Genomic DNA, 23,386 nt, shown 5'->3' with positions numbered 1-23,386 from the left:
GGCTGGCCTCGAACTCAGAAATCCACCTGCCTCTGCCTCCCAAGTGCTGGGATTAAAGGCGTGTGCCACCACCGCCCAGCTTGCACAATAGTTTTTAAAGCTACTCTTGACAGTTTAGTAGATCTTTTTAATATTTTTAATACAATAATATACTTTTTTTCCTACAAGATCACTGCCATTTATGTCTGTCTTCCTGCAGTTAGAATAACTAGTGTCCTGGTTTACCTGGGATCTAGGAGGTCCCCAGTGCTTGTCAATGAATGACCTATAGCTTTCATTGACACCCCAGCTTTTTCAGTCCCCAGTTAGTTTTGTGGTTTGTTTGTGCCTCTTTTTTTTTAACTTTTAAAGACTTATTTTTATTGTATGTATATGAATGATTTTGCCTGCGTGTATGTCTATATAGAACATGCATGTCCAGTACTTATGTAGGTCAGAATAAAGTGTTGAAGCTCCTGGAACTGGAGTTATTGATGGTTGTGAGTCACTGTAGGGGTACTGGGAATTGAACCTAGGTCCTTTGAAAGAACAAATGCTCTTAACTGCTGAGCTATCTTTCTAGGCCTCACCCTGTTACTTGGGTTTTTGTTTGGTTGGTTTTTTTACAGTGCTGGAGGTGGGGGGGGCATTTCTCTTCTACCATTTGGATCTCAGAGACAGCACTCAGGTGGTCAAGCTTGGTGGCAAGAAGAGCCTTTACCCACAAAGCCAACATCTCAACAGCCACAATCCCTGCTATTGGGTGGTGGTGGTAGTTGTTGTTGTTGTTGTTGTTGTTGTTGTTGTTGTTGTTACAGCTGGCAAGTAGCCTCATTCATAGGCTCGCAACAATACAGATTCCAACATGCAGGACTATTAAATCAAAAGATGGATGGGCTCATAATAGGTTTTTAGATGTTACCAGTTGCCCTTCAGGAAAATCAAAGTGGATTGAATGTGAAATGTGCCCTACAGCACATATACTTAAACACTTGGTCCCCAGCTTGGTCCCCAGCTGGTGGGATTGCTGGGGAACCATTAGGGGATTGAGCCCTGAGGGAGTTGGTCACTGGGGGCAAGCCTTGAATTGTTCTTGATTTGTTAATTTATTAATGTGTGTCTGTCTATGTGGCGCGCACACACACACACACACACACATATGCAGTTACAGGCACAGACAGAGGCCAGAGGTTCCAGATACCCTAGAACCCTTAAAGGAAGTTGTGAGCTGCCTGGACTCAAAATTTTGTCCCCTGGAAAAGCAATACAACTCTCTCTCTCTCTCTCTCTCTCTCTCTCTCTCTCTCTCTCTCTCTCTCACACACACACACACACACACACACATTTTGCCCTAGCTGGCCTGGAATTCACTATGTATATTCACAGACTGGCCTAAAACTCACAGAGATCTTCCTGCTTCTCCAGACTGCTACAATTAAAGGCATGCACCACCACACCCAGTTTCCAGTAGGTACTCTTAACCCCTGAACCATCTCCGCAGCCCCAAGGCCTCAGTGCCTATATAGCCCAGTCCCCCTTTTCATTGTTCTTTGCCACCATGTCTTCCCCCACCACACTATGAGCCAAAATAAAACCCCATTTGCTTACATTGCTTCTTCCCATTGGTCACAATGGGAAAAGTACTGTACCCTCCTCCCTCCCCACACCCTCAGGACCCTTACTTCAAACTCTGCTGTCCTCAATACCCGTCTAATGGCTGAAAATACATCCTGTGTATGTACACACACGTGTATGGTGATCAGAGGCCAGCCATAGCCGTCAGTCCTTGTCCCCTGCCTTGTTTGAGACACAGAATCTCATTTCCCCCTGCTTGAATCAGTTTTGCTGGCCCACAGCATCAGGGCATTCTCCATTTCCCCAAAGGGACTACTGGAATTACAGGTGTTCCAGCCACGCATCCAGCTCTTACATGGCCCCTGGACATTTGAATTCAGGCCTTGATGCTTGTGTGGCACGTGTCTTTATCTACTGAACCATCCCCTGGCTCCCCAAAATACCTTACTTTGAAGATACTTGCTCCTTCACGAACTGTGAGTTTCCGGTGCCCGTCTCTTTCCTGTTTCTCTTTTACCATGCTCATTTCTTCTACAAAAAAAAAAAAAAAAAAAAAAACCAACTCTAGTGTAAGCATATCCGTCATGTACTTTGATTGGTTTTTGTCTGTTTTTAAAGACATTTGTAGTTACCATTGTTTGAAGAACAAGAATAATACCTGCTAGATGGTTTCAGAGTTACTCTTTTAGGTCAGCTTTTCTGCTTAATCACTGAGGGGGTTTTTCTGTTCTGTTCTATTCTATTCTATTCTATTCTATTCTATTCTATTCTATTCTATTCTATTCTGTCTTTCCTTTGTTGAGACAAGCCCTTGCTACATAATCCAGGCTTTCCTCAAACGTAAAATCCTCCTGCTTCAGCATTTCAAGTACTTAGATTACAGCCATACACTACCACCCCTGGATTTATAATTACTAAAGGTTGTTTATGTGTATGTGGGGTTGGGGGTGGTTTCAAGACAGGGTTTCTCTGTACAGCCTTGGCTGTCCTGGAACTCACTCTGTAGACCAGACTGGCCTCGAACTCACAGAGATCCGCTTGCCTTTGCCTCCCAGGAGCCCAGATTAAAGGCCTGGCTGTTATTACAGTATTTTAATTAGAGTATATCTAGGATGAGTGTTATCAGATCCTCGTGTAGGTTCCCCTTTTAAGGGATATGTACTGCACACAATCTCGCTCACCCCAGCTGCCTCAGACACACCATGAGTAGCCATAGTCTCCTATGATACAACAATACCCTCGGCAGCTGCTGCACCAAGTGAAGCTCTTGCTCCGGTGCCATATGTCCCCAGACTGTTCTTAAATAAGATACCCAACTCTTCCTCCTCTGTCACCATCAGGCTCCTGTGATATTGCTGTTGGCTGCTCTAAGTGCCCCGCTCAGCCCATCTTTATCAGCAGTGGGCTTGATTTACAGCCAACAAGGCTTGTTAAATTCACCTGGCAACTAAAAGCAGGTTATGCTGAGCAAGCTCAGGCACTCCTGGCAAACCACCCAAGAGCTTCTGCAGGCCACGGAACGGTTTGCTAAGGTTTCAGGGTTTTATTGCTTGTCTTCATTCATGTTGGAACGCATGTGCCACATGTGTGGAGGTCAGAGGACAACTCGGCAGGGTCTGTTAGTTCTCTCCTCCCACCACGTGAGTCCCAGAGAACGACCCTCAGGGCATCATGGTAGAGGGAAAGTGACCTTGCACTGAGCCATCTCCCTGGCCCTAAGGTTTCTAGTTTGTGTAGGTTGGAGGGTTCAGTAAGTGACCTCCGTGTGCAGGAGTAGAATGGGAATGGGGGGTTTTGGAGGCAGAAGATGAATGGAAAGGTCAGCAGCCACTAAAAGGCACAAGTGCTGAATGTAAAACCAGCTGTTTATAGGAACAGAGCCCATAAGAAAATCTCAGGACTCTCATGGGGAGTGTTACGGTAGTGTGGGTTCCAAGGGCATGGCGGCATCACTAACTTGGTAATTATAACATGTGGCTGGAAGGCCTTTGCCTGATGGGAGCAGACTGTGGTATGATACTTCTGAGCCTCTGATGTTCAGTGTTTATCTGGGAGATGGAGCCAGGACTGAGTACCCTCCCTGGATCATAAGAGAGGGTCTCTGATGGCCTGATGAGAGGAGTCCCTGGCAGGCAGGACCATCAAGGAATCTGTCTAAAAGGCCAAACAACCATGAAAGATGATTATAATTGCTGCTGCTGCTGTTGCTGGGGCTGGTATCTGCAGGCCCATCCATCAGCTGTCTCCGCCTCCTTAAGCCCTCAGGCCTTCTGCAGCCACTGGGTTGCAGCCCCGCGTGTAGCATGTCGTCCTCACTGCCCTTCCAGAACCTAATTTCATCCTTGTAGGTTTTTCCAAAGCAGGATTTGCACAAGTGGTGCGGTTTCTTAAATATTTATTTTGCAGGCCATTTACTCAGCACCGCTATTTTTACAGTGAGTAAGGAGCAAGGCTAAAAATAACAGCTCGTAACCTGATCGCTTCTGCATCTGACATTTACGTGGAATTCATTTGCATCTCATTTGTTCTCCTTTTCTGTCTAACAGGTAGAATGTAAGAAAGCTCAGCCGAAAGAAGTCATGTTCCCACCTGGGACAAGAGGCCGAGCCCGGGGGCTGCCATACACCATGGATGCGTTCATGCTTGGCATGGGGATGCTGGGTGAGTCTGCATAGGTGCAGGGCTAGGGGTGTGCAGTGGGCGGGGCGGGGGCGCAGTGGGCGGGGCTAGCAGAGCGCAGTGGGTGGGGCTGGGGAAATGCAGCAGGCTGGGGATGAGGGCTGTGGCAGCCTGTACCTGTGACCCACCCACCTGAGTCACCTGGCAGTTGGGCAAACTGAATCCATCCAAACTTCAGTTTATCTGAGCTGCCGTTCCCTCATCTTCTAGGTCGATAGGTTTGCCTTTGAGGTGGTCTTGGCAGTCTGTTGAGCGTATAGCATTATCACGCCTCGAGCCTAGCTTGTGATATGCTTGAAATTCTCTGGCCATCCTCTTCCTCAAACATGACACAGGACCGCACACCCGTCTCTGTCTCAGCCTTCTTGGCCCAGTGAGAGTTCCTCTGACCAAAGGATTCTTTGCTGCCTGCACTTGTGTGGACTTGGGCTACTTTTTTTCTAAAACTTAGGAGAGCAACTGAAGGGTGGCAAGGGTGGGCACTAATCCTGTCTATTTAAATGATTAACATTTTTCTCTTGGGATATCAAAATTTGCATTTAAATGGATGTTTTAAATAGCCTGTTTTACTCTTTATTTGCAAAAAAAAAAAAATGATGAAAGACAAAGTATGTTTGTTCTGACTAAAAATGATCTCTCCTGGCTTTTAGAGAAATTGAGTTGCACATTATGCCCCTTTCCTTAAAGGTATCTCTGTCCGCCCTGCGTAGATAATTGAAAATCTCACCGCTTAAATGGCATGAAGGATGGAGAAAGCGGAGGAGATGCGTAATGGTGTGGGTCGCAACAATAATTAGAAATTTCAAGGCGAGAGAACGGTATTTTAGTGCAAGTTATTGTGTGTCGGGAAAATACTAATTAAATGGGATAAATGGTCGTTAATGGTAAAATTCCATTCAGGCACATGAGCTGTCTAGTTTTAATGGGTTTTCATTTGGCTTGGCTAAGGGTCCCTCTTCTATATTGTTTGATAAGCTCTTTATGTGTTTTCAGATTTGCTGCTGTTTAAATCATTCCTGGCTTAGTTTTAAATGTATTAAACTTTTCATGCTCTTACAAAGAATTGTACCTACTTGTCTGAGAAAATAACTTGGGCAGGTAGAGCTATATGGAAGAACTTAAAAGACACAGCACGGTACCATTGAGAATGTTTTTTTAAATAGCTGTCTTAGTCAGGGTTTCTATTCCTGCACAAACATCATGACCAAGAAGCAAGTTGGGGAGGAAAGGGTTTATTCAGCTTACACTTCCATGCTGCTGTTCATCACCAAAGGAAGTCAGGACTGGAACTCAAACAGGTCAGGAAGCAGGAGCTGATGCAGAGGCCATGGAGGGATNCAAGACTACCAGCCCAGGGATGGTCCCACCCACAAGGGGCCTCTCCCCCTTGATCACTAATTGAGAAAATGCCTTACAGTTGGATCTCTTGGAGGCATTTTCTCAACTGAAGCTCCTTTCTCTGTGATAACTCCAGCTGTGTCAAGTTGACACAAAAATAGCCAGTACAATAGCCAATCTACTAATTCTCTTCAGATTAATTTTTTAGGCTTAACAGAGTTTACGAGAAAAATCCTATTCTTGTCCCTTAGAAACTGCCTATGTGATTCTAAAATTTACCTTAGAAATAGAAATGGGAAAGAAAATAATTTTCTTTTAAAGAGAAATAAGAAAACACTACTTTGACTATATCCCAAAACACTGCAAAAAGCTACAGTAGTTAAAACAATATGGTAGGGCTGGAGTGTAGCTCAGCTGATGGAGGGCTTGCTTAGCATTCATGAAGCCCTGGGTTCAATTCCCCAATACTGCATAAAAGTGGGCTTGTGGTGCACACGAGTGAATGCAGCACTCAACACGCTGGAGGTGGTGGCAGGGGGATCAGAAGTTGGCTGCATATTGAGCTCAGAGACTGTGTTATGGTGGACAAGATTATCCCCAGCTGGCTTGACCCCACTAGTTTTCTACTTAACAGCAGCGAGACAGCCGTCTGTATTCAGTAGACACTGCTTTGACTATTGAGTTTGGATCTTTTCCCAGGCTGGCAATTTACAGCGCCACACTCCCTGGAGTAGCTGGGCAGGGGCAGCTCCCGAGCGGTAGCTTGTTAGAGAACAACCGTGTGCTCTGTCAGGAAGGGACGCAGGCCAGTCTTGCATGCAATGTGCTGCTGTCACTAAACTGTGCAAGTCACAAAATTGGGTGCAGTAAATACAATGGGTGCACTGTTGTCGATCTGTGATACGTTTATCAGAGTGTAATCCATCATCAACTGTGAGAACACACACTTGACAGAGGAAATTAAGAGTCTCAGTAGATCCGTGAGCATACATGTAAGAGGATATACGTGCATGCATGTGTGCACTGCATGCATGGAGGAGCATAGTTTCTCACTGGTCCTGGAACTCATCAAATCAGCCAAACTGGCTAGCCTGTACCCCCAAGGAGTCCCCTCTCTGTTTCTGAGCAGGGACTTGAACAGGACACCCTAAGGAGTTGAACCTCAGGTCTCCATGCTTGTGCCGCAAGCCCCCACTTCATAACTATTACTTCTAAATGACTGTCAAAACCGCACATGTTGGTCTGTGGCAGAGTGCTTAGCTCTTGGTATGTAGGCACCAGACTGCCTTCCTGGTCCCCGTGGTGCACCGTGGTCCTTAGCTCTTTAGGAGGGAACAGAAGAACTTCATCCTTCCCGGCTGCTTCCTTGCTTGGGTGTCCTTCCTCCAATGTGGTAGTGTGGCCTTGGGTAGTCTACTCTTTGGGTAGGGTCACCATCTCCACAGTCCATTGTTTGCATATCAGTCCTGGGCCCCATGATGTCCCCACCCCTGACAATTTGGCTAATGACCTTGGCTCCTACAGGAGGAAAAAAAAAGTTATTTAATTCACTGAAGATCTAAGCATAGTGACACACACCTGTAAGCCTAGCACACAGGAGGTAGTGGCAGAAAGATGAACAGTTCAAGGTCATCCGTGGCTACAGGGCAAGTTTGAGGAGTCTGGACTATGTGAACACCTGTCTGATAAAAAAATAAACTAAAAAGATCCCTGACGTTAGCCAGATGCAGTGGCTCACAGCTGTATTCCTTGCAATGAGGAGACTGTGGCAAGACCACAGATCATGACCAGTCTGAGCTACATCAAGAGACCCTGTAGAAACAAATTAATGAGACCCTGTCAAATATTCATTACTGAAGGGAGTTTTCTAAAAAAAAGAGTATTCAAAAGCAAAATGTATGAGCCATTGAAATGTTAAAATTCATTCATCCACCATATGCCTACCAAGTGCTTATTCTGTGCCGCAAATGTTCTAGACATTTAGGAGGCAGCAGAGAACCTTGCCTCCCAGGGAGCTAGTGTTCTAATCAGGAGCTGAGACAGCAGCCAGCATGCTGGTCTCATGACTTGGGGCTCCATGGAACTCATTTTTAAAATATCCTTCAGGATTTTCTCCATCCTCTGGGAGGTCTCGGAAAAGGGGGGCTGACAAGCGTATGGGAGTGCGTCATTCTTTCTTGATCTCACTTGATATGGCTGCCAGCATCCTTGGGGAAAATTCAGCATGTTTTGACAGTAGCTTTCACAGCCTTTAACGGGATAGCTTAGAAGATGCTAGAGATTCCTTTAAAGAGTGTAGAGGACTGAAGTGGGGGAGGAGAATTACTCCAAGGCCCCACCTCTTGCTTCTGAGCCACAGAGAACCAGAAGCAACTGTGCCACATCAGGTAGACTGCAAGCCCCGGGTCCGGTCCCACTGTCCACATTCTGTGGGAACGCCCGTAGTCATCTAGCCCTGCAGAGTCGCCCCAGTTTTCCTTCGTGAAGGTGGACTTAGTGAAAGCGAACATGTGGCTGTTGATGCATTTGATTCCTCTTGGTCTTCTCTGACTTCAGCCTCGTGATCCCACTGCCTTTAATTAGCTCTTGGCCTGGTTGGGCACGTGCTGTTCATTAAACACATGGTAGCAAGAGCGTGCAGTGTTGAAGCCTTGCAGAAAGGTTTCCCTTGGCCTGGGGAGAAGAGGGAAGCTGCTGGGCAGCTGGCCACTCACCATAACTAGATAACTTTATCTTCACGTGTTGCAAGGGATCCTTACAAATCCCTGATCTGGTGCTCCCCAACATTAATGCCTTCCAGATTGAAGGTGATAGATAAATAAATAAATAATTGTTGAAAAGGCCTGGGGAGCTGTGATCTGCTGACACTCACCCCAGAACACACAGCTTAGCTTCCTAGAGTTGTCTGTAGTCTCTACTGGAACTTAGCTTTCCTCCAAAAATACTGATTTGAGTCCATTGTAAGGAAGTCTTATCTGTGCACCTGTATCTTGGTAGCCAGAAGCAGCTCAGACAGAGTCCAGCTGTGTCTTGCCCCTCGGAGCCATGGGTCTGCAGAGCCTTCTGAGATGGTGAGACTGTCCTTTGTCTGCTGGTCAGCGTCATGACTGCCAGTTGAAGCTGAGTGTGCACACCATCCATTGAGCATTCCTGATGTGGCTCTTGAACCCTAAGACGGAAGTTCTCTTTTCAGATAGTTTTAATTAAGGTTAAGTTAGCATGGGTATGGAGGATCCCCAACAAAAATTAGGAGAATTCTTGGGCTGTGTGTCTTTGTAGACTGGCTTTCGAATCCTTGTCCATGACAGGCTCTTGGAACTTGCCTGACCTCATGGAACTATCATGGTATCATACCCTAACCCTAACCCTAACCCTAACCCTAACCCTAACCCTAACATGGTGCCACAGGTGTAACAGTGTTCTCTGGACAAATGGCCCTTCTCTCTTATCTCTTTAAAGTCAAGGGTCTGGGAAGAGCCTTTTTTCAGGAAACTAGGTGGTTGAGTAATAACCTGGATGAGCCATGACCCATGTAGGGTGCAAACCTTTCTCAGTTAAGAACAAAGATCTAAAGCCACAGTTCTGAGAAGCCCGTGAGCTTTCCCAGGAGAGGGCCATAGAGAGAACTTTACAGTACACTCAAGTTCTATTGTCCTTTTCTGACTTGAGCAGCCACAATGGAAAGGCTGTGTGCAAGGAAGGTGTTCATCCAGGCAGAAGGCTTGATTTTTTTTTCTCCCCTTTAGTGACAAGAGATAATTACTGTGGGATTGATCAGGCATCCAGAGTACTGGAGCAAATAAATTGTTCAGTGGCCAGTGTGGGAGGGGCCCAGCTGCTAATGGAAGTGGTGGCTGGGTCATCCTGCTGTAATATGGCTTGATGGAGCGTTCGTGTGGGTCTACTGTAATGTGCTATTGATATGCAGCCAGCCAGTTTCCCCCGTGCGGCCTGGGCCCTGAGCCACTGGAGCAGAGCTGGGCTGCACAGACGCAAATGAAGAGGAAAATTGAAGTAATGTTGTATTATAAATTTATAATTTCATCTTCCTGGCTGAGAGGCTGTTCAGCATTGGGGGTATGGAGATGAGATTCCCCCCAGTGTGGCAGGTGTGGAATTCTCATCTTCATTCCTTGGGCAATGATGATACTGGCCTACAATATTGGGGTGAGGCCCAAAGTTGGTGTGAACTTGACTGTGGGTTTCTTCTTTGGTGTTGAAGATTTCAAGGTCTGCGTGGGGGAAAATGCATGCAATCAGGTCACAGGGATGGCTTGAGTACAGGGAGGGACTAGCCATTCCACCATCCCTCACCGCCATCTAGGAAAGTGATGCATGGCCTCTTGCTCTTGCTATCAAATTAACACTTCAAATTTAGGACCTTGATCTGAAGTTAGAGGCAAAGGAGCCATTTTTCATCACGAAAGCACCTAGGCAGTAGTGATTTGACTGTTTACCTATAATCCATTTATCAATATTGTTGAAACAGTGCTATTAGAAGTCTAGCTCTGAAAGATCTGGTTTGATAGTTATTGCCCGCGCTTTTGTTCCCCCTGGTAAGAACACGCTCAGGGCAACCGGAATCTTCTGCGGCACAAGCTTTATTGCTTACTTGTTCAGGAGCCAGTGGAGAAGAGAGAGAAAATGGCGGAAACCCGTCCCTTTTATGGAGGATTGTCCTCCGCCTCGGACGTGTCGCTCCCTGATTGGAGTTGTAGTCACGGGGAAGGCAGAGCACATGGGGTGGAAAACTACCCCGGCACATGCGCAGCTTGCTTGTTTACTACTTAGAATATGGGTGTCAGCGCCATCTTATAATGGCGAATGTGAGGGCGGCTCCTTACAGATAGTAGATGATTAATTTAGAGGAAAAATTGAGCTGCCCTGCCAGGAACTAAATTCTAGAGAACACCCCATCATGCATGTGCTCAGTGAAGGTCTCTGAGGTCTAACCACTGCTCTACTCTCCCTCTCCCTTTCCCCCATTAGGAACTCATTGGGAGTTCAGTGGCCTCCTAGGCTCTTTCCCCTCTGAGAACACTGGGTATGAAGTTGCTAAGCCATTCTGTCTTGCCTGTAGCATCTGCCAGTAAGGCATCAGGAGGAGGCTCTCACCAGGACAGAGCCAGTGGCAGGCCTAGATGAAGTAGAGATAGCACAGTTGGCCAGGGAATTCAGTGGGACCGCACATGTGGGAAGGCTCCAGCTGTAGCAAGAACCACAGTTAGTCACTGCTGACCATTTAGGTACATCAGTAACCCCCTGCCCCATGGCTGGTAAGGCTTTCTACTTGTGGTAAGACTCAGACTCTAAGAGAAAGGGGAGACCCCTGTCTCGGGTCAGAGTTCTGTGACAGAATCCCATGGGTCTGGCTCAGCTTTGAATCAACATTTTTTTTGTTTTTCTCAGTCCCAAATGCTAGGAAATCCAAAATGAAGGCACTGGTAGAATGATCGATTGTAGGTGGTGACACCTACAGTCAATGTCATGATGGTACTTTGTCCTTGTGCATAGTGAGATAGTTAGTGGTCTCTCTGGAACCTTCCTTAAAAGAGCATTCATTGTCTTAGTTTGGGGTTTATTGCTATAAAGAGACACCATGACATGGCAGCTCTTATAAAGGAAAACGTTTAACTGGGGCTGGCTTACAGTTCAGAGGTCTAGTTCATTATCAGCAGGGCAGGAAGCATGGCTGTGTGCGGGCAGACATGGTGCTGGAGAAGTAGCTTCAAGTTTTACATGTAGATCCTCAGGCAGCAAGAAGAGAGTGACACTGGGCCTGGTTTGAGGTTCTGTAACCTCAGAGCCCACCCCCAGTTTCCTCCAACATGACCACACTGACTCTAACAAGGCCACACCTCCCAATAATGCCATTTCCTGAGTCTGTGGGGCCCATTTTCACTCAAACCACCATTAGCCTTAATCCCATTTATGAGAATCGTGCTCTTGTGAGCTAATCACCTCACAAAAGCCCCACTGCTAATACAGCGCATCTGATTGATGATTGGGATTTCAGTGTGAATTTAGGGATACTCAAGCATCCAGGCTGTAGTCATCCCCAAGGGCATGGTCATGGGCCAGGACTAGATTCCAAGTCTCCTGACTTCCAGACCCATGAGTGACCTGGCACCAGTGGTGCTCCACTGTTCTCACACAGAAGCCATTGACCAACATCTACAGCCATGAAACACCTACCTTTGGGCCTCTGAGGCACAAACACTGACTGGCTGGCAATGGGAAGAGCTCCAAAGCCTGGCTCCTGGGGGTGAGGAGAAGGGGAAATGTAGAGAGTGGGCCTCTGCCCCAGCACTGGCTTGGAGGGCCAGACTGTGCTTGGTATGACTTGTGAGAATCCATGGGGAGGTAGCTAATCAGCCACCAGAGCTTGTGCTCGTAATGTGGCAGAAGAGCAGAAACGTGTGGAGAGTGGCTACTGCTCCCTGTCTTCTGGAAAGCCTCGGACCTGTCCTAAGTCCACAGCTGAAGTGGCTTTCTACCTGCTGTTTGGTGGAAACAGAAGAAATAGCTCTGACTTCCGGAGGTGGCAAAGGTTATTGTCAGGAGCAGTGGTGCCCAGAGTTGACAAGAAGGCTGGGGAATAGAACCTGGAAAGCAGACAGGAGTTTAGGGAGCTGAGCCATCCGAGCCCCAACTCCCAGCCAAGGGGACAGCTAAGGAATGGCCTGGTCAGAGGGCCACTTGGCACCTCTGGATGCTGGATTGTCCTGCTGATGCCAGAGTAAACGCAGAGCCACCTGCCCATCCTCTGCCCACTGGCTCTAGACACAGGTCCCCATGAAAGTTTGCATTGGCCTGCCTCCAAGGCAGGGACAGAGTTCATTCCAATGCTAGCTGGCCTGACACCCAGCAGACAGCCAACCCAGAGGCCAAAGTAGAGGGCTGGCCAGTATGCTGGTAGGAGATTGTGGTGACATCTGTGGAGTAGGATTGTACTGAGCTAGCTCACACTGGGTAGAAGGAGGCAGAGTAGGTCTCTGAGGACAGGGACTGGTGACATCTGTGGGTTATGATTGTACTGAGCTAGCCCACACTAAGTGGAAGGAGGCAGAGTAGGTCTCTCTAGGAACAGGAACAGGGACAGGAAGTAGTTGAGCTGCTGTGACCAAGAATGTTCAAATATAAGAAGGTTACATTCACCTTTGCCATAGTCAGAATAAAGACCTGGGCATGAAGACTGAGGGGCACGGTGCTAAGGTGACCTCTTTAATGGAAGATTGCTTCATAGACTGGAACAGGCCTACCCCTCCAGGACTCGCCAGAAGGCTCTCAGCACCCCTCAGTTCAGAGTCACCCTAGGTCACCACCCACCATACATTGTCCATGAAAATTTAAAGACATATGTCTGTACAGTTTCTGTGCTGGGACACGGCCCCTGCCTCCCCCAGCTGTAGCTTGCAAAGCTGAGAGGCAGCCCTCTGTGTGGCTCCTGAAGAGTCAGTCCCGGAGTACCTCTGCCCTATATCATCCTCTGGCCCCTGTCCACTGCTTTGGAAGAAGGCAGTACAAGGACTTTAATCTCCTACTGTCAACATCTTTAAAGCAAAGTACATTCGGGGTAAGCTCTCCAAATGTCAGAGCTGGATGCAGGCACTGTGTTCTGTCTTCCATGTGGCATTTACTCGACAGGTTCATGAGCTTTGGTACCTGGGCTTTGGGCGGTCTGGCTGCCTAAATATGGGTTAATTGTAAACATATTGATGGTCACACACCTAGCCACGTGAGAGAGGAGAGTCGGCCTGGAGAGAAACCATCCCCAGAGACACACAATTCCGTGAATCTAACCACAGCTGATGGTCATTGCTACCTTCCCTGGAATATCACTCCAGATCTAAGGCCACTGTCTGACAGCTCTTTCTTTCTCTGTGTGTTCAAGGCTACCCCAACTTTGTGGCAACCTATGGCAGAGGCTACCCCGGATTTGCTCCTAGCTATGGCTACCAGTTCCCAGGTGAGTGGCTTAGACCCTGGGGTTTGGCTGCATCTGGGGAGTGGGGAGGAGCAGACAGATGCTCCAAAAAAGAACACAATTTGCTTACCTATGTATGCGAAGTACCCTCTGGTCCAGGTTAAGGGTACAGTTGGGGCTTTCCAATGGACTAGAGGATTTCCTTGATGCTGGTGGCAAAAATGGCGGAGAGAAGAGATAGGAAGCCCCCTCTACTCACCTCCTTTCCCCACAAGACTATTCTCTGTCTTCTTCTGGGGGACTGAACTCTGGACCCAGGGCTTGCTGTCACACCAGCATCCCTGCTACCTGTTGCATCTATCTGTTAATGCATCCCAGCCTGCCTTCCCTTCTTCCTCTCTCTAACATGGCCTGACTGCCCTGACATCGGGCTCTCCTGCCATATGTTGATGAGGTACTGCAGGAGTCAGACTTGTGCTTTGCACCCTGAATGAGCTGTGTGGATTCTCATTCTACTCCACACAGATAGCAGAGCATGGCACTGCCCACACATGCCCTGGTGCTTCAGCTGAAGGAGCAGGTGGGCGTGGTCTGGGGGAAATGGGAAGGGTGCTGCAGGAAGGGATGCTGTAGGAGTGTTGTGAGGTAAACCTCCTCACAGTCAAGCAGTACAGATGAGAATATATTAGGGTGCCTGCTGCGTCACAGTCAGAGGCCAGATAATATGTCCAGAGGTAAAGAAGTCTGTGCTCCATGGTTCTCTGCGGGGGGTAAGGGGGTAGGAGGGCCACACTCAGTGGCTGGACTTAGGGTTACTTTTGGTGGTTATCACGTCTCTACTTGGAAGCCTGAGAGAAGTGATGAGCAGAAGGCACAGAAAGCTGGCCTGAGGGAAGGCTTTCTTAGCCTGAGGAGCAGGAGGTTGGAGGAAAGATCTAGCACTGGCCTCAGCTCAGGCTTTGAGATGGAAACAGAAGATATTTAGGGCTATGTCCTGTGATTCTGGCCAGCATTGGAAACGTAGACACTTATCCTATCTCTGGTACCAACTGGACAAGTGACTGTGGCAAATTACCCACGTCTGTGCCTTGCTTCTCTTGTTTGCGATTGGATGTTGGGTAGAACCATTGAAAGAATGTGAGGTCTGACCATGGGGTCAGAGGCAGAACAGAGATAGACAGAGCTTCAGAAGTTCAAGGTAGAAGGGTGAGCACAGCAGCTTCCTTGGGACCTAGGCAGGTTCCCCATCTGAGAGATGCTGTCAGCAAGGACCCTTGGTGGGCCCTCCCCACAGCCTCTCTTGCAGCTTGTAATAGCCTGGACTCTGGGACCAGAATTCAGGCTAGAACTGTTCCTGGGTTATCCCCATTACAGGCAGGTACAGATCTGAGGGCACAGAGGGAAAAAAAAAGTCCAGACAGTCTTGATTTCCAGCTTCTAATACTTCACCGTTAGCCAGCATCTACCTGTCAACTAGGTAGCATTGATCGCTAAAATTTAGATCTGTAGTAATTAAAATCCAGGAGAAAGGGAAAACTGAGTTCTTCATTCACACTGGCCACATTCCAGTGGCTCAGGAACCACATGAGGGGGTGGTGGCTGGTCTCAGAGTAGAATGTAGGGTTTTCCTATCCCTCTAAGGGTTCTGTTTTTCAGTGCTATTCAAGAGATTAAAAGAACGGATGTGGTACTGTAGAGGTGAATGCAGAATTAGAGACATCATTTGGAGCTAATGAAGTGGATCCTATGTTGAGACTCCTGTCTCATCTGAACAAGCTCAGGAAGCATTTGCTATGGCTCACCTCCTTGGGTCTACCCTAGACAGACAGACAGACAGACAGACAGACAGACAGACATGCCAAGGTGACCAAGCTGGGACTGGGCAAGCTCAGTGGTGTTCCCAGGTGCCTGAACCCTTCTGGGAAGTCAAAGCTTTGATAAGGAGTAGGCATAAAGTCTATGCCTGGAGATGCTGTTCATCTTCATCATGGCACCAATTCAACTGTGGCCAGTCACTAGGGCTAAATGGGGTAGAAGTCAGCCTTGAGGACAGACAGATGGTGTTCCCTGGCCCATCAGGTGAGCGATCCATTCTCAGCCACCAAAGTGTCTGCCTCCCATCCATTGTGGTCACATTTTGAAGCCTTTTGGGTTTTTAATCTCACGGTCAGAGACAACCAGAGTGAGGCACCTGTCTGCAGCTCAAGGAGGTGTGTGGTCAGGCTGAGGTCAGAGTTCACCCCACTCCTGACCCTGCTAAGCCCCTGCTGGTTCTAGACACAAAGCCTAGGCTGACTCCTCTGTCCCTTCAGTCCTAGGCTCAGGGTGTAGGCATTCCCTTTAGAATCAAACATGACATCATCACAGAGTTTAAGACTTGGTGGGCTTCTAGGGCAGGAAGCTTTAGAATGTTCTGACATCAGTCTCTTGTCTCCTGCTGTAAGGGATGATGGAGGTGGGTGTGGCTAAGGAGGCAGTAGGGGTGCAGAGTGATCCCTTGAGATCAGAGCAGCGTAGTCTACTGCTTTCTCCTCCCCCACCCCCACTTCCGGGGTTCGGTGAACAAGCTCCCATGCCCTGGGGCTGGATCCTGGAACTTTCTGACACTGTCACAGATCTTATCACTACCACATTGTCCTAATCATTTTTCTTTGTGGTCTCCATGGCCTTACCCTGTGCCCACTTCCCATTTCTTGCTCCTCTGAGGTTATGTGTGGGCCCCATGCCCTTCCTAGTCCTTTTGAGTCCATCTTCCTAGAGACACACAGGGCTAGAGATGACAGCCCATCTAGGTTCTCAAACCACGCAGACCCTTCACTCACGACCAGGAACCTGAGTCCCTCTCAACACAAAGGAATCTGATGCCCTCCAAGCTGTTCTTTGCACCCGACTTGACCTTTGCATCCATCCCAGCTGCTTAGGGTTCAGGTCTCACCCCACTTGTGTGGTATGTAGTCCCAATGGATCTCCCTAGACCACACAGCTGTGCTAAATAGACTTAAGACCTGCGACCACCTGCAGGATTCTTTGAGAACAGACAAGGTGTGGTAAAAAAAAGAGGCTGGATGCCGTTTGTCAGTATTGGGGTCAGGGCTCTTTTCTAGGAAGGCTGGGGTATGACCACTTTGCAAATGGCTCCTGCCTCTCATGGTCAAGGGTGTTCCCTGGCCCTGTGTTCTCATCAGTGTTGAGTCTGGAATGGCCGTCCTGTCATCGCTCTGCCCACTTCCTTGCCCAGGAGCCTTCTGGGCCCCTCCCTTCTATTTACTGTCAGCAGTTTCTAGTGTTATCTCACTCACTTTTCAAATTATTTGCTGATTTCGATGTTGGGGGGATGCAACTGTTACTAGCAAGCTCCTAACAGTGGCATCACAAGAATGGGGTTTGCCGTCATTTCTAGAGAGTACATACCCCTGCCAGAGCCACCCAATTGCTGGCAGGGCTCACTGAAATCTGTCTTATCTGGCTGATGGAATGAATGAAAATGATTTTTTTTTTTCTGTTTCAAATTCTGGAAGAGACCTCGTTGTTTTGCTTCAGAAAACGTTTACGCTCCCATTCCCTCCCACTTTGCTTCCTGAGTACACTGTGGCCAGTCCCACCCCCACACCACCGGCAGCTCCCCCAGAATGTAGGGACCTGCTCACAAACTTCATAGGGCCTTCATAGAATCCAGGAAGATGCTGCTGCTTTAGAATAATGATCAGACAGGCTTGCTAGGCGAGCTTTTAAGTGCTGGTGGCCCAGAGGGGTTGCAGCTGATCTAGAGGGAGTTCCTGTGTCTAGTGTGAACACTCACACCCTTCTACAAAACTGTGTGGAAAATGGAATCTGAAAGAGCATCGGTGTAAACACTGTCTGGTTGCCATTGCCTTTGGGGCTTGTTTCCTGGTGGCTATTGCCACAATAAACTCACCTGGCTTTTGAGAAGGAATAGCAGAGTCATAGCCCTTCCACGTGCTTCACTGATGGGCACTGATCTCTACTGAACCCTCCTTCTCCAGTTTCACCTCCCTGCCTCATATGCCTTACCCCTACCCCATGGCACTGCCCGAGTGGGAAGGGACAGGACACCTGGGACCGTCCAAATCAAGGCTACGTTTCAGGGCTCGCTCTCTGAGAGCCACCCCTCCCCAGAAGGATCGTGTCATGATGACCCTGTCTGCTTCCCTTTTTGAAATGTCCCTGCTCTCTGAAGTTAGTAATGATAGTTCAGTTGCACGGACAAAAGCTAGTGTTTTCAGACCGTGAGTGACCCATGCTCTCCTTGACTCACCCCATGTGAGTGGAGGATCTGTACATCTGAATGTCAGCATCCTTGGTATTCACACAGCGACAGTTTGGCTCCCCTGGTTAAAGATAACTGATGCAACCAGTTCCTTTTTTTTCTCCTACAAGCTTTCTCATGAGCGGTGCTGTAAAGAGTTCATCTGCACTGCTCCCTAATGACATCTTACGTTTCCCCCTGTAAGCAAGTGAGGTAGAAAAATAAATTGTTTACCACGGACATGCTGTGTGCTGCCGTCTCTTAACCTGAGAGTGTCCTGTTCTTGCTCCAGGGGAGGTGAATGCACTAGATAGCCAGCACCTGGGACGGCCGAGTGCAGTTTGTAGAAGCATCCCAACTTCCCCCTGGCTGTTGCCTGGCCCCAGCTCTCTCCCCTCTGTCTCGGCACTCTGGCAGAGCGCCCTGGGCTTTCGATGGAGGTGATCTGTCCTTGAGCAAAGACAGAGCATCTGCCTGTGACAGCTGTGGGATAGCGCCCTGCCCCTCCCTGTGCCATCACTCCCTTCTACAGGAAAACAGCATTTCACATCTGCATAAGGGATGGGTCTGTACATATGTGCACACACTTGGGCATCCATTTGCTCTCCAAACTCCCAGAGCAGTATAGGTCAAAGGGCAATAGACAAGTTGCTGGATGGTGATGTGGAGGGTGGGTCTCTTATTCTAGGGCCACTTCTTAGCCAGGTGACCTTGTGCTCTTAAAAAAAAAAAAGAAAGTGACTTTTTAATTGAGTTATACTTGAGGGATGGTATATGCATGTGTGTCTGTGAATATGCTGTGCAAGTCAGTAACCGCCGTAGAATGAAATTCTGAGCATCCAAGTGGCTAATGAAGTAAGCTTTCTAGAGTGATCTTCCCATCTTTAGTTCTCATGGTGGTGCTGCCCGGATCTGCTCATCAGTGATAGGAGTGGCATCAGATTCCCCCAGGGAAGCAGGGAGTCCCGGGGCAGGCCTCGGGGCAGGTCTCAGGGCTTTGAGTGAGGAACTGGCAGGGGAGTGTGAATCAGGTTTCAGAGTGAGTCAAGGCCCCAAAGCAAAGAAGAGTTGGAAGAGGGTTTACAGTGGAGGATGATAGAGGTGGCCTTCCATGGCTGGTTAGGGTGTGCAAAGGGCAGAATAGAAGCGTCAAAAGTGAGTCCAGAAGGCTGTCCCCTCCTGTCTGCACCCCATCGCCTCAGTTTTACCTTCTCAGCTACATTCCTCTCCCTTGTCACAGGCTGGCAGGTGGCTCTTTGGGATCTTCCAGCACTGCTAAGGACAGTAAAGGTTAATATAGCACCAACTGCCCAAAGTCTCATTGACTACCTTATCTGCAGTGTTCCAGGCTGCCGCGGAGCCAACCCAGCATCCTGTAACCCGGCCTTTATGCCTCCCCTCCTGAGCTACTGTGTGTATGAAGGGAGGGGCTGTGTAGGTCCCAGGCTGGGGAGCCCCTTCTCCAGCAGCTGGAGCCAGAAGTTGTCAGTGTGTCCCCTGTCTCCGATGCCACTGTGACCATGGCGATTGGCTTTCTGGGGTGCCAGCCTTGGAACACCTGAGGCTTGGTTACCCTTGGCATGGCTCGTCAGGACTCACAGCCACTAGGCCCCTCCTTACCAGTTCTTCGTTCCTAGTTATTGTCCAGCGCCAGTCCCTGGTGCTGGCTGAATAGTGCTCATTAGGAGGTGGTCTGAGGTGAGGCAGCTTAGCTCAGAGAGGCCCTGTTCATTTGAAGAGGACCTCAAATAACCTTTTGTCAGCAGAGCTGCTGCTAGGTGACCTTGGTTGAAGACATTGAGGCTTTGAACAAGGACGCTTTAGTGGCCAGTCACAGCCTACAGAGGCAGAGTATGCATCTTGAGTATCCAGGAGATAGTATTCCTCAAATGGGCAGGCTGGGGGAAGAACCCTGGCTATGGGCACAGGGCTGTGACTTACACCAGCTGCCAGGCCTGCCCAGAGAACAGGACTTTTGCCAAGTTTCCAGAAAAGCAGCTAATACTCTCTCCAAATACCTGTTCTATCTAGAGTGGTACTAAGCTGCTTCAAGGGGGTAGCCCTGTGGCCTTTCTGTGCCCTTCCTTGGGCCCACCAGAGTGACAGAGACTCTCAAGGATGTCCCTGTTCAGAAAAGGAAGCCCTGGGCCCGCACTCAGGACTGAATCCCACACTGGTCTCCTGTTCTATACTCTCTGGACAAGTCTTCAGAGCCTTGGGCCAAGAGAGGCCATTTCAGCTCTGTCCTGGTGGAATCTCAGAACCCACAAATCAGAAAGCCCAGGCCTTCAGTGTCAGCCTAATCTCCTGTCGCCTCCATCCTACTTCTGTCTGTAAGGGCTCTTCCTCACCCTCACCTTATCCCATCCCAGACATATTCACACAGGGGACCTTGTGGTACTCGGTGTGGTGACCTGTCTGCCTCTACCTGGCTCCTTGCTCGGTGAGTAGGGGTGAGTCTCTCACCAGATAGGAAGCAGATCCTGAAATGTCAGGGTGGGAGGTTACACTCCTAGGTTGATTGATGGAGCTGAAGATTCACTCACCTGGGTAGGGCCAAGGCTATATAAGCGGGGTGTGGCCTTATAAGGAATTGCCTTGTGCATCAACCCTGTAACCCGTCTCTGCCCTCCCCCTCCCCATTCCTCTCTAGAGATTACTTCTTCACAGAGGCGCTTTTAAATGACAAGCCAGCTCCCAGAGGCCAGCCCAATGGCCACCTGGCCCTGTGTGTACTTGGGATTTATCCTCTCATTTGAATATTAAAGGCAAGCTTAGTCAGAAAGCAGATCTGCTGCTTTGAAAGTCAGCAGCACACCCCAAATCCAGCCAGGATTGGAGGGAGGTTTGTGGGGACCTGTGGGTGTGCAGTATCACTGAGCGATCCTCGCTGGCATGGAAAATCAAGAGTTGACTCTATTCCCAGATGAAAGCGGAGCACACTGCCTAATAGGCACTTAATAAACATTTGCAGAAATGAATTGGAGCAATCTGAATTGACAGGAATTGCGGGTTTCACTTTCGATCAGCTTTCTGTGCCTCTTGAAGCTGCTCTGCATAAATGAGAGGATGCAACTAAGTGAGCGCTCAGCTCCCCACAGTCACACCAGACATACAAGCAACACGGGTGTGTGCACAGGCCCACACCCCATACCACACGCTGGCTTTGCAGAAAGCTGGGAGATGAGGTCCTTTCTTAGCTTGCCTAGACACTGAGCCTCAGTGTCCCTTACCTATTGAAACCTACTAAATACAGTGGTCACCCTGCCTCACAGGTTGCTGAGGGGTCTGTGGGAGCAGACAGGGTTAACAGTGAAAGAGGCTACAGGTGTGTACCTTATTCCCTGTGAGCTGAGAACTGGTACCTACCACCTCCATCTCTTCCCCCTGCTGCCCTCAGCTCTCCTACACCTTCTCAGATACCTGCCTTAAAGTCCCCTTTGAGTTTCACCATAGGGAACCTTGTCACCTTTCCTAGGCCTTCAGTTTTGATTTTTATCAGTAAAACCAAGAGAAAGCCTGCAGTGTAGAAAACAAAATTACAACAACAAGAATTACTCAGAGTATGAAAGGGGGTTAGACTGTCACATGGGGCCTGCGGACCCGGTATTTCATGACTTCCGGGATCAGCCAAGGACGTGCAGGAGACCAAGATGTATCCACTACTCCTTCCACCCAAGCCACAATGAAACTTCTTTCCCTGAGTCTAGCTTAGTCTGGATTCCTTGACTCTTGTCTCTTTGGTTGCTGAAAAACAGCATGGTATAACTGCTGGCACCTGCCCCAGAGAGTTTCAGAACACAGAGAGACCCTGGGCAGTGAGCTCAGAGCTTACAGACGCATCCTGTGTGTGACCAGCTTGGGCATTTCCAATAGTGGCAGGCACAGGAGCAGTGAGCATAGTGGGAGCCATTGATGGTACTTGGAGAGCTGTTGTGAAAGGCAGTCCTTGCCTATTCCTGCTACAGTAACACCACCATAACCTGCAGCTAACTATTCCCTAAGGAGTAGATGCTGGCAAGTCCGAGGTCAAGTTACCTGTAGATTCACTGTGACGGTGAGGACTATTTCCTGGTCCATAGATGCCTGTTTTCTTGTTGTATCTTCCCTTTGTGAGGGTGGAGCATGGGACTATCGAACTCTTTGGATTCTCTCTTTTTTTCTTAAGGTGATTATTTATTATGTATGTGTATGTCTGTACATGATGTGGTGGAGCATGCCTGCCACAGAGTGTGTAGAGGTCAGCGAACAGCTCCTCCCACCATAGATGAACACTAGGGGTTGAACTCAGATTTCTAGGCCTGCTCAGCACGTGTCCTGCAGAGCTGGCTTGCTGGCCCTGGATTCTCTTTTATTTTTTCATTTTATTTTTAATATTTATTTATTTATTTATTTATTTATTTATTTATTTATTTAATGTATATAGGTACACTATAGCCGAACAGATGGTTGTGAGCCTTCATGTGGTTGTTGGGAATTGAAGTTTTAGGACATCTAATTGCTCGGGTTGGCCCCACTCACTCAGTTGCTGCTTGCCCAAAGACTGATTTGTTATTATACATAAGCACACTGTAGCTGTCTTCAGACACACCAGAAGAGGGCGTCAGTTCTCATTACAGGTGGTTGTGAGCCACCATGTGGTTGCTGGGATTTGAACTCAGGACCTTTGGAAGAGCAGTCCGTGCTCTTACCCGCTGAGCCATCTCTCTAGCCCTGGATTCTCCTTTATAAAGGCACTAATCTCACTAAGGGGGCTCCATCCTCATGCCTACTCACTTCCCAAGGGCCCCACCCCCTAATACCTAGCAGGTGAGAATTTCAGCATGCATATTAGGGGGTGATAGATATATTCAGACCGTAGCATGTAATAACCAAACGAAGCCTTGAAACACAAAAAGAAGTTCACCAGGTAGGGGCTGGAAAGATAGCTCAGCAGTTAAGAACACTGGCTGCTCTTGCAAAGGACCTGAGTTCTGTTCCCAGCACCCACATGGTGCCTCACAGCTGCCTGTAACTCCAGTATGTGATGCCTTCTTGTGGCCTTCATGGATACCTGGCACTTGGGTGGCATGCACACACGTACACATAAATAAAAAGTAAAAGAAGACAAGTTTCCTCCGTGACATTCAAAAGGTATCCCAGGTCTAGGGACCAGTGATACAGAGTCAGAAAAGCCCAGGACTCAGTTCCTTCCTGCCCAGTCCTGCCTCCATTGGGTTTTGTGGTCACCATCTGAGTAGATGCTGGGAAAGACAACAGACTCTGCCAGTTTGATGTCAGCGCAGATACTTTGGAATGCAGGGATACTGGTCCTACTTTGCCATAGGGAACTTCTGAAGCCTCTTCCAGGCACATTCACTTCCTAAGGCAGAGGCAGCCCGGCCTATCACTTTATTTCTTAGTGATAGCTACTCAGGGCTCTCCAGGCCTCACCATCCTGCCCTCCACCCCCACAGTCTCATCTTTGAACATTCATGCTTTTAGGCAAGGCTAGAAGCCAGAAAAAGCGCCACTTCCCCTTACCTGTCCATGCTGAACCCACGCATTATTTTGCAGTCTGGACAGAGTTAAAGACAGCTATCTTTTTTTTTTTTTTTTTTTTTTTTTTTTTTTTTTTTTTT

General features: G+C 48.5%; 1 protein-coding gene across 1 annotated transcript in view; it reads left to right on the top strand.

Moving 5' to 3' along the window:
• The window catches only part of LOC110304365 (RNA-binding protein Musashi homolog 2), a 121,070-nt gene that overhangs the window by 83,057 nt on the left and 14,627 nt on the right, over window positions 1-23,386 (top strand). The window contains exons 4-5 of the mRNA XM_029484161.1: window positions 4,101-4,215; window positions 13,466-13,540. Of these exons, the coding sequence (XP_029340021.1) occupies window positions 4,101-4,215; window positions 13,466-13,540 (190 nt within the window). The remainder of the gene's footprint in view (window positions 1-4,100; window positions 4,216-13,465; window positions 13,541-23,386) is intronic.

This window comes from Mus caroli, chromosome 11, assembly GCF_900094665.2.
Source record: "Mus caroli chromosome 11, CAROLI_EIJ_v1.1, whole genome shotgun sequence".
NCBI classification, from domain to species: domain Eukaryota; kingdom Metazoa; phylum Chordata; class Mammalia; order Rodentia; family Muridae; genus Mus; species Mus caroli.
The sequence above is the reverse complement of the archived record's forward strand: the minus strand, read 5'-3'. Positions and strand labels throughout refer to the sequence as shown.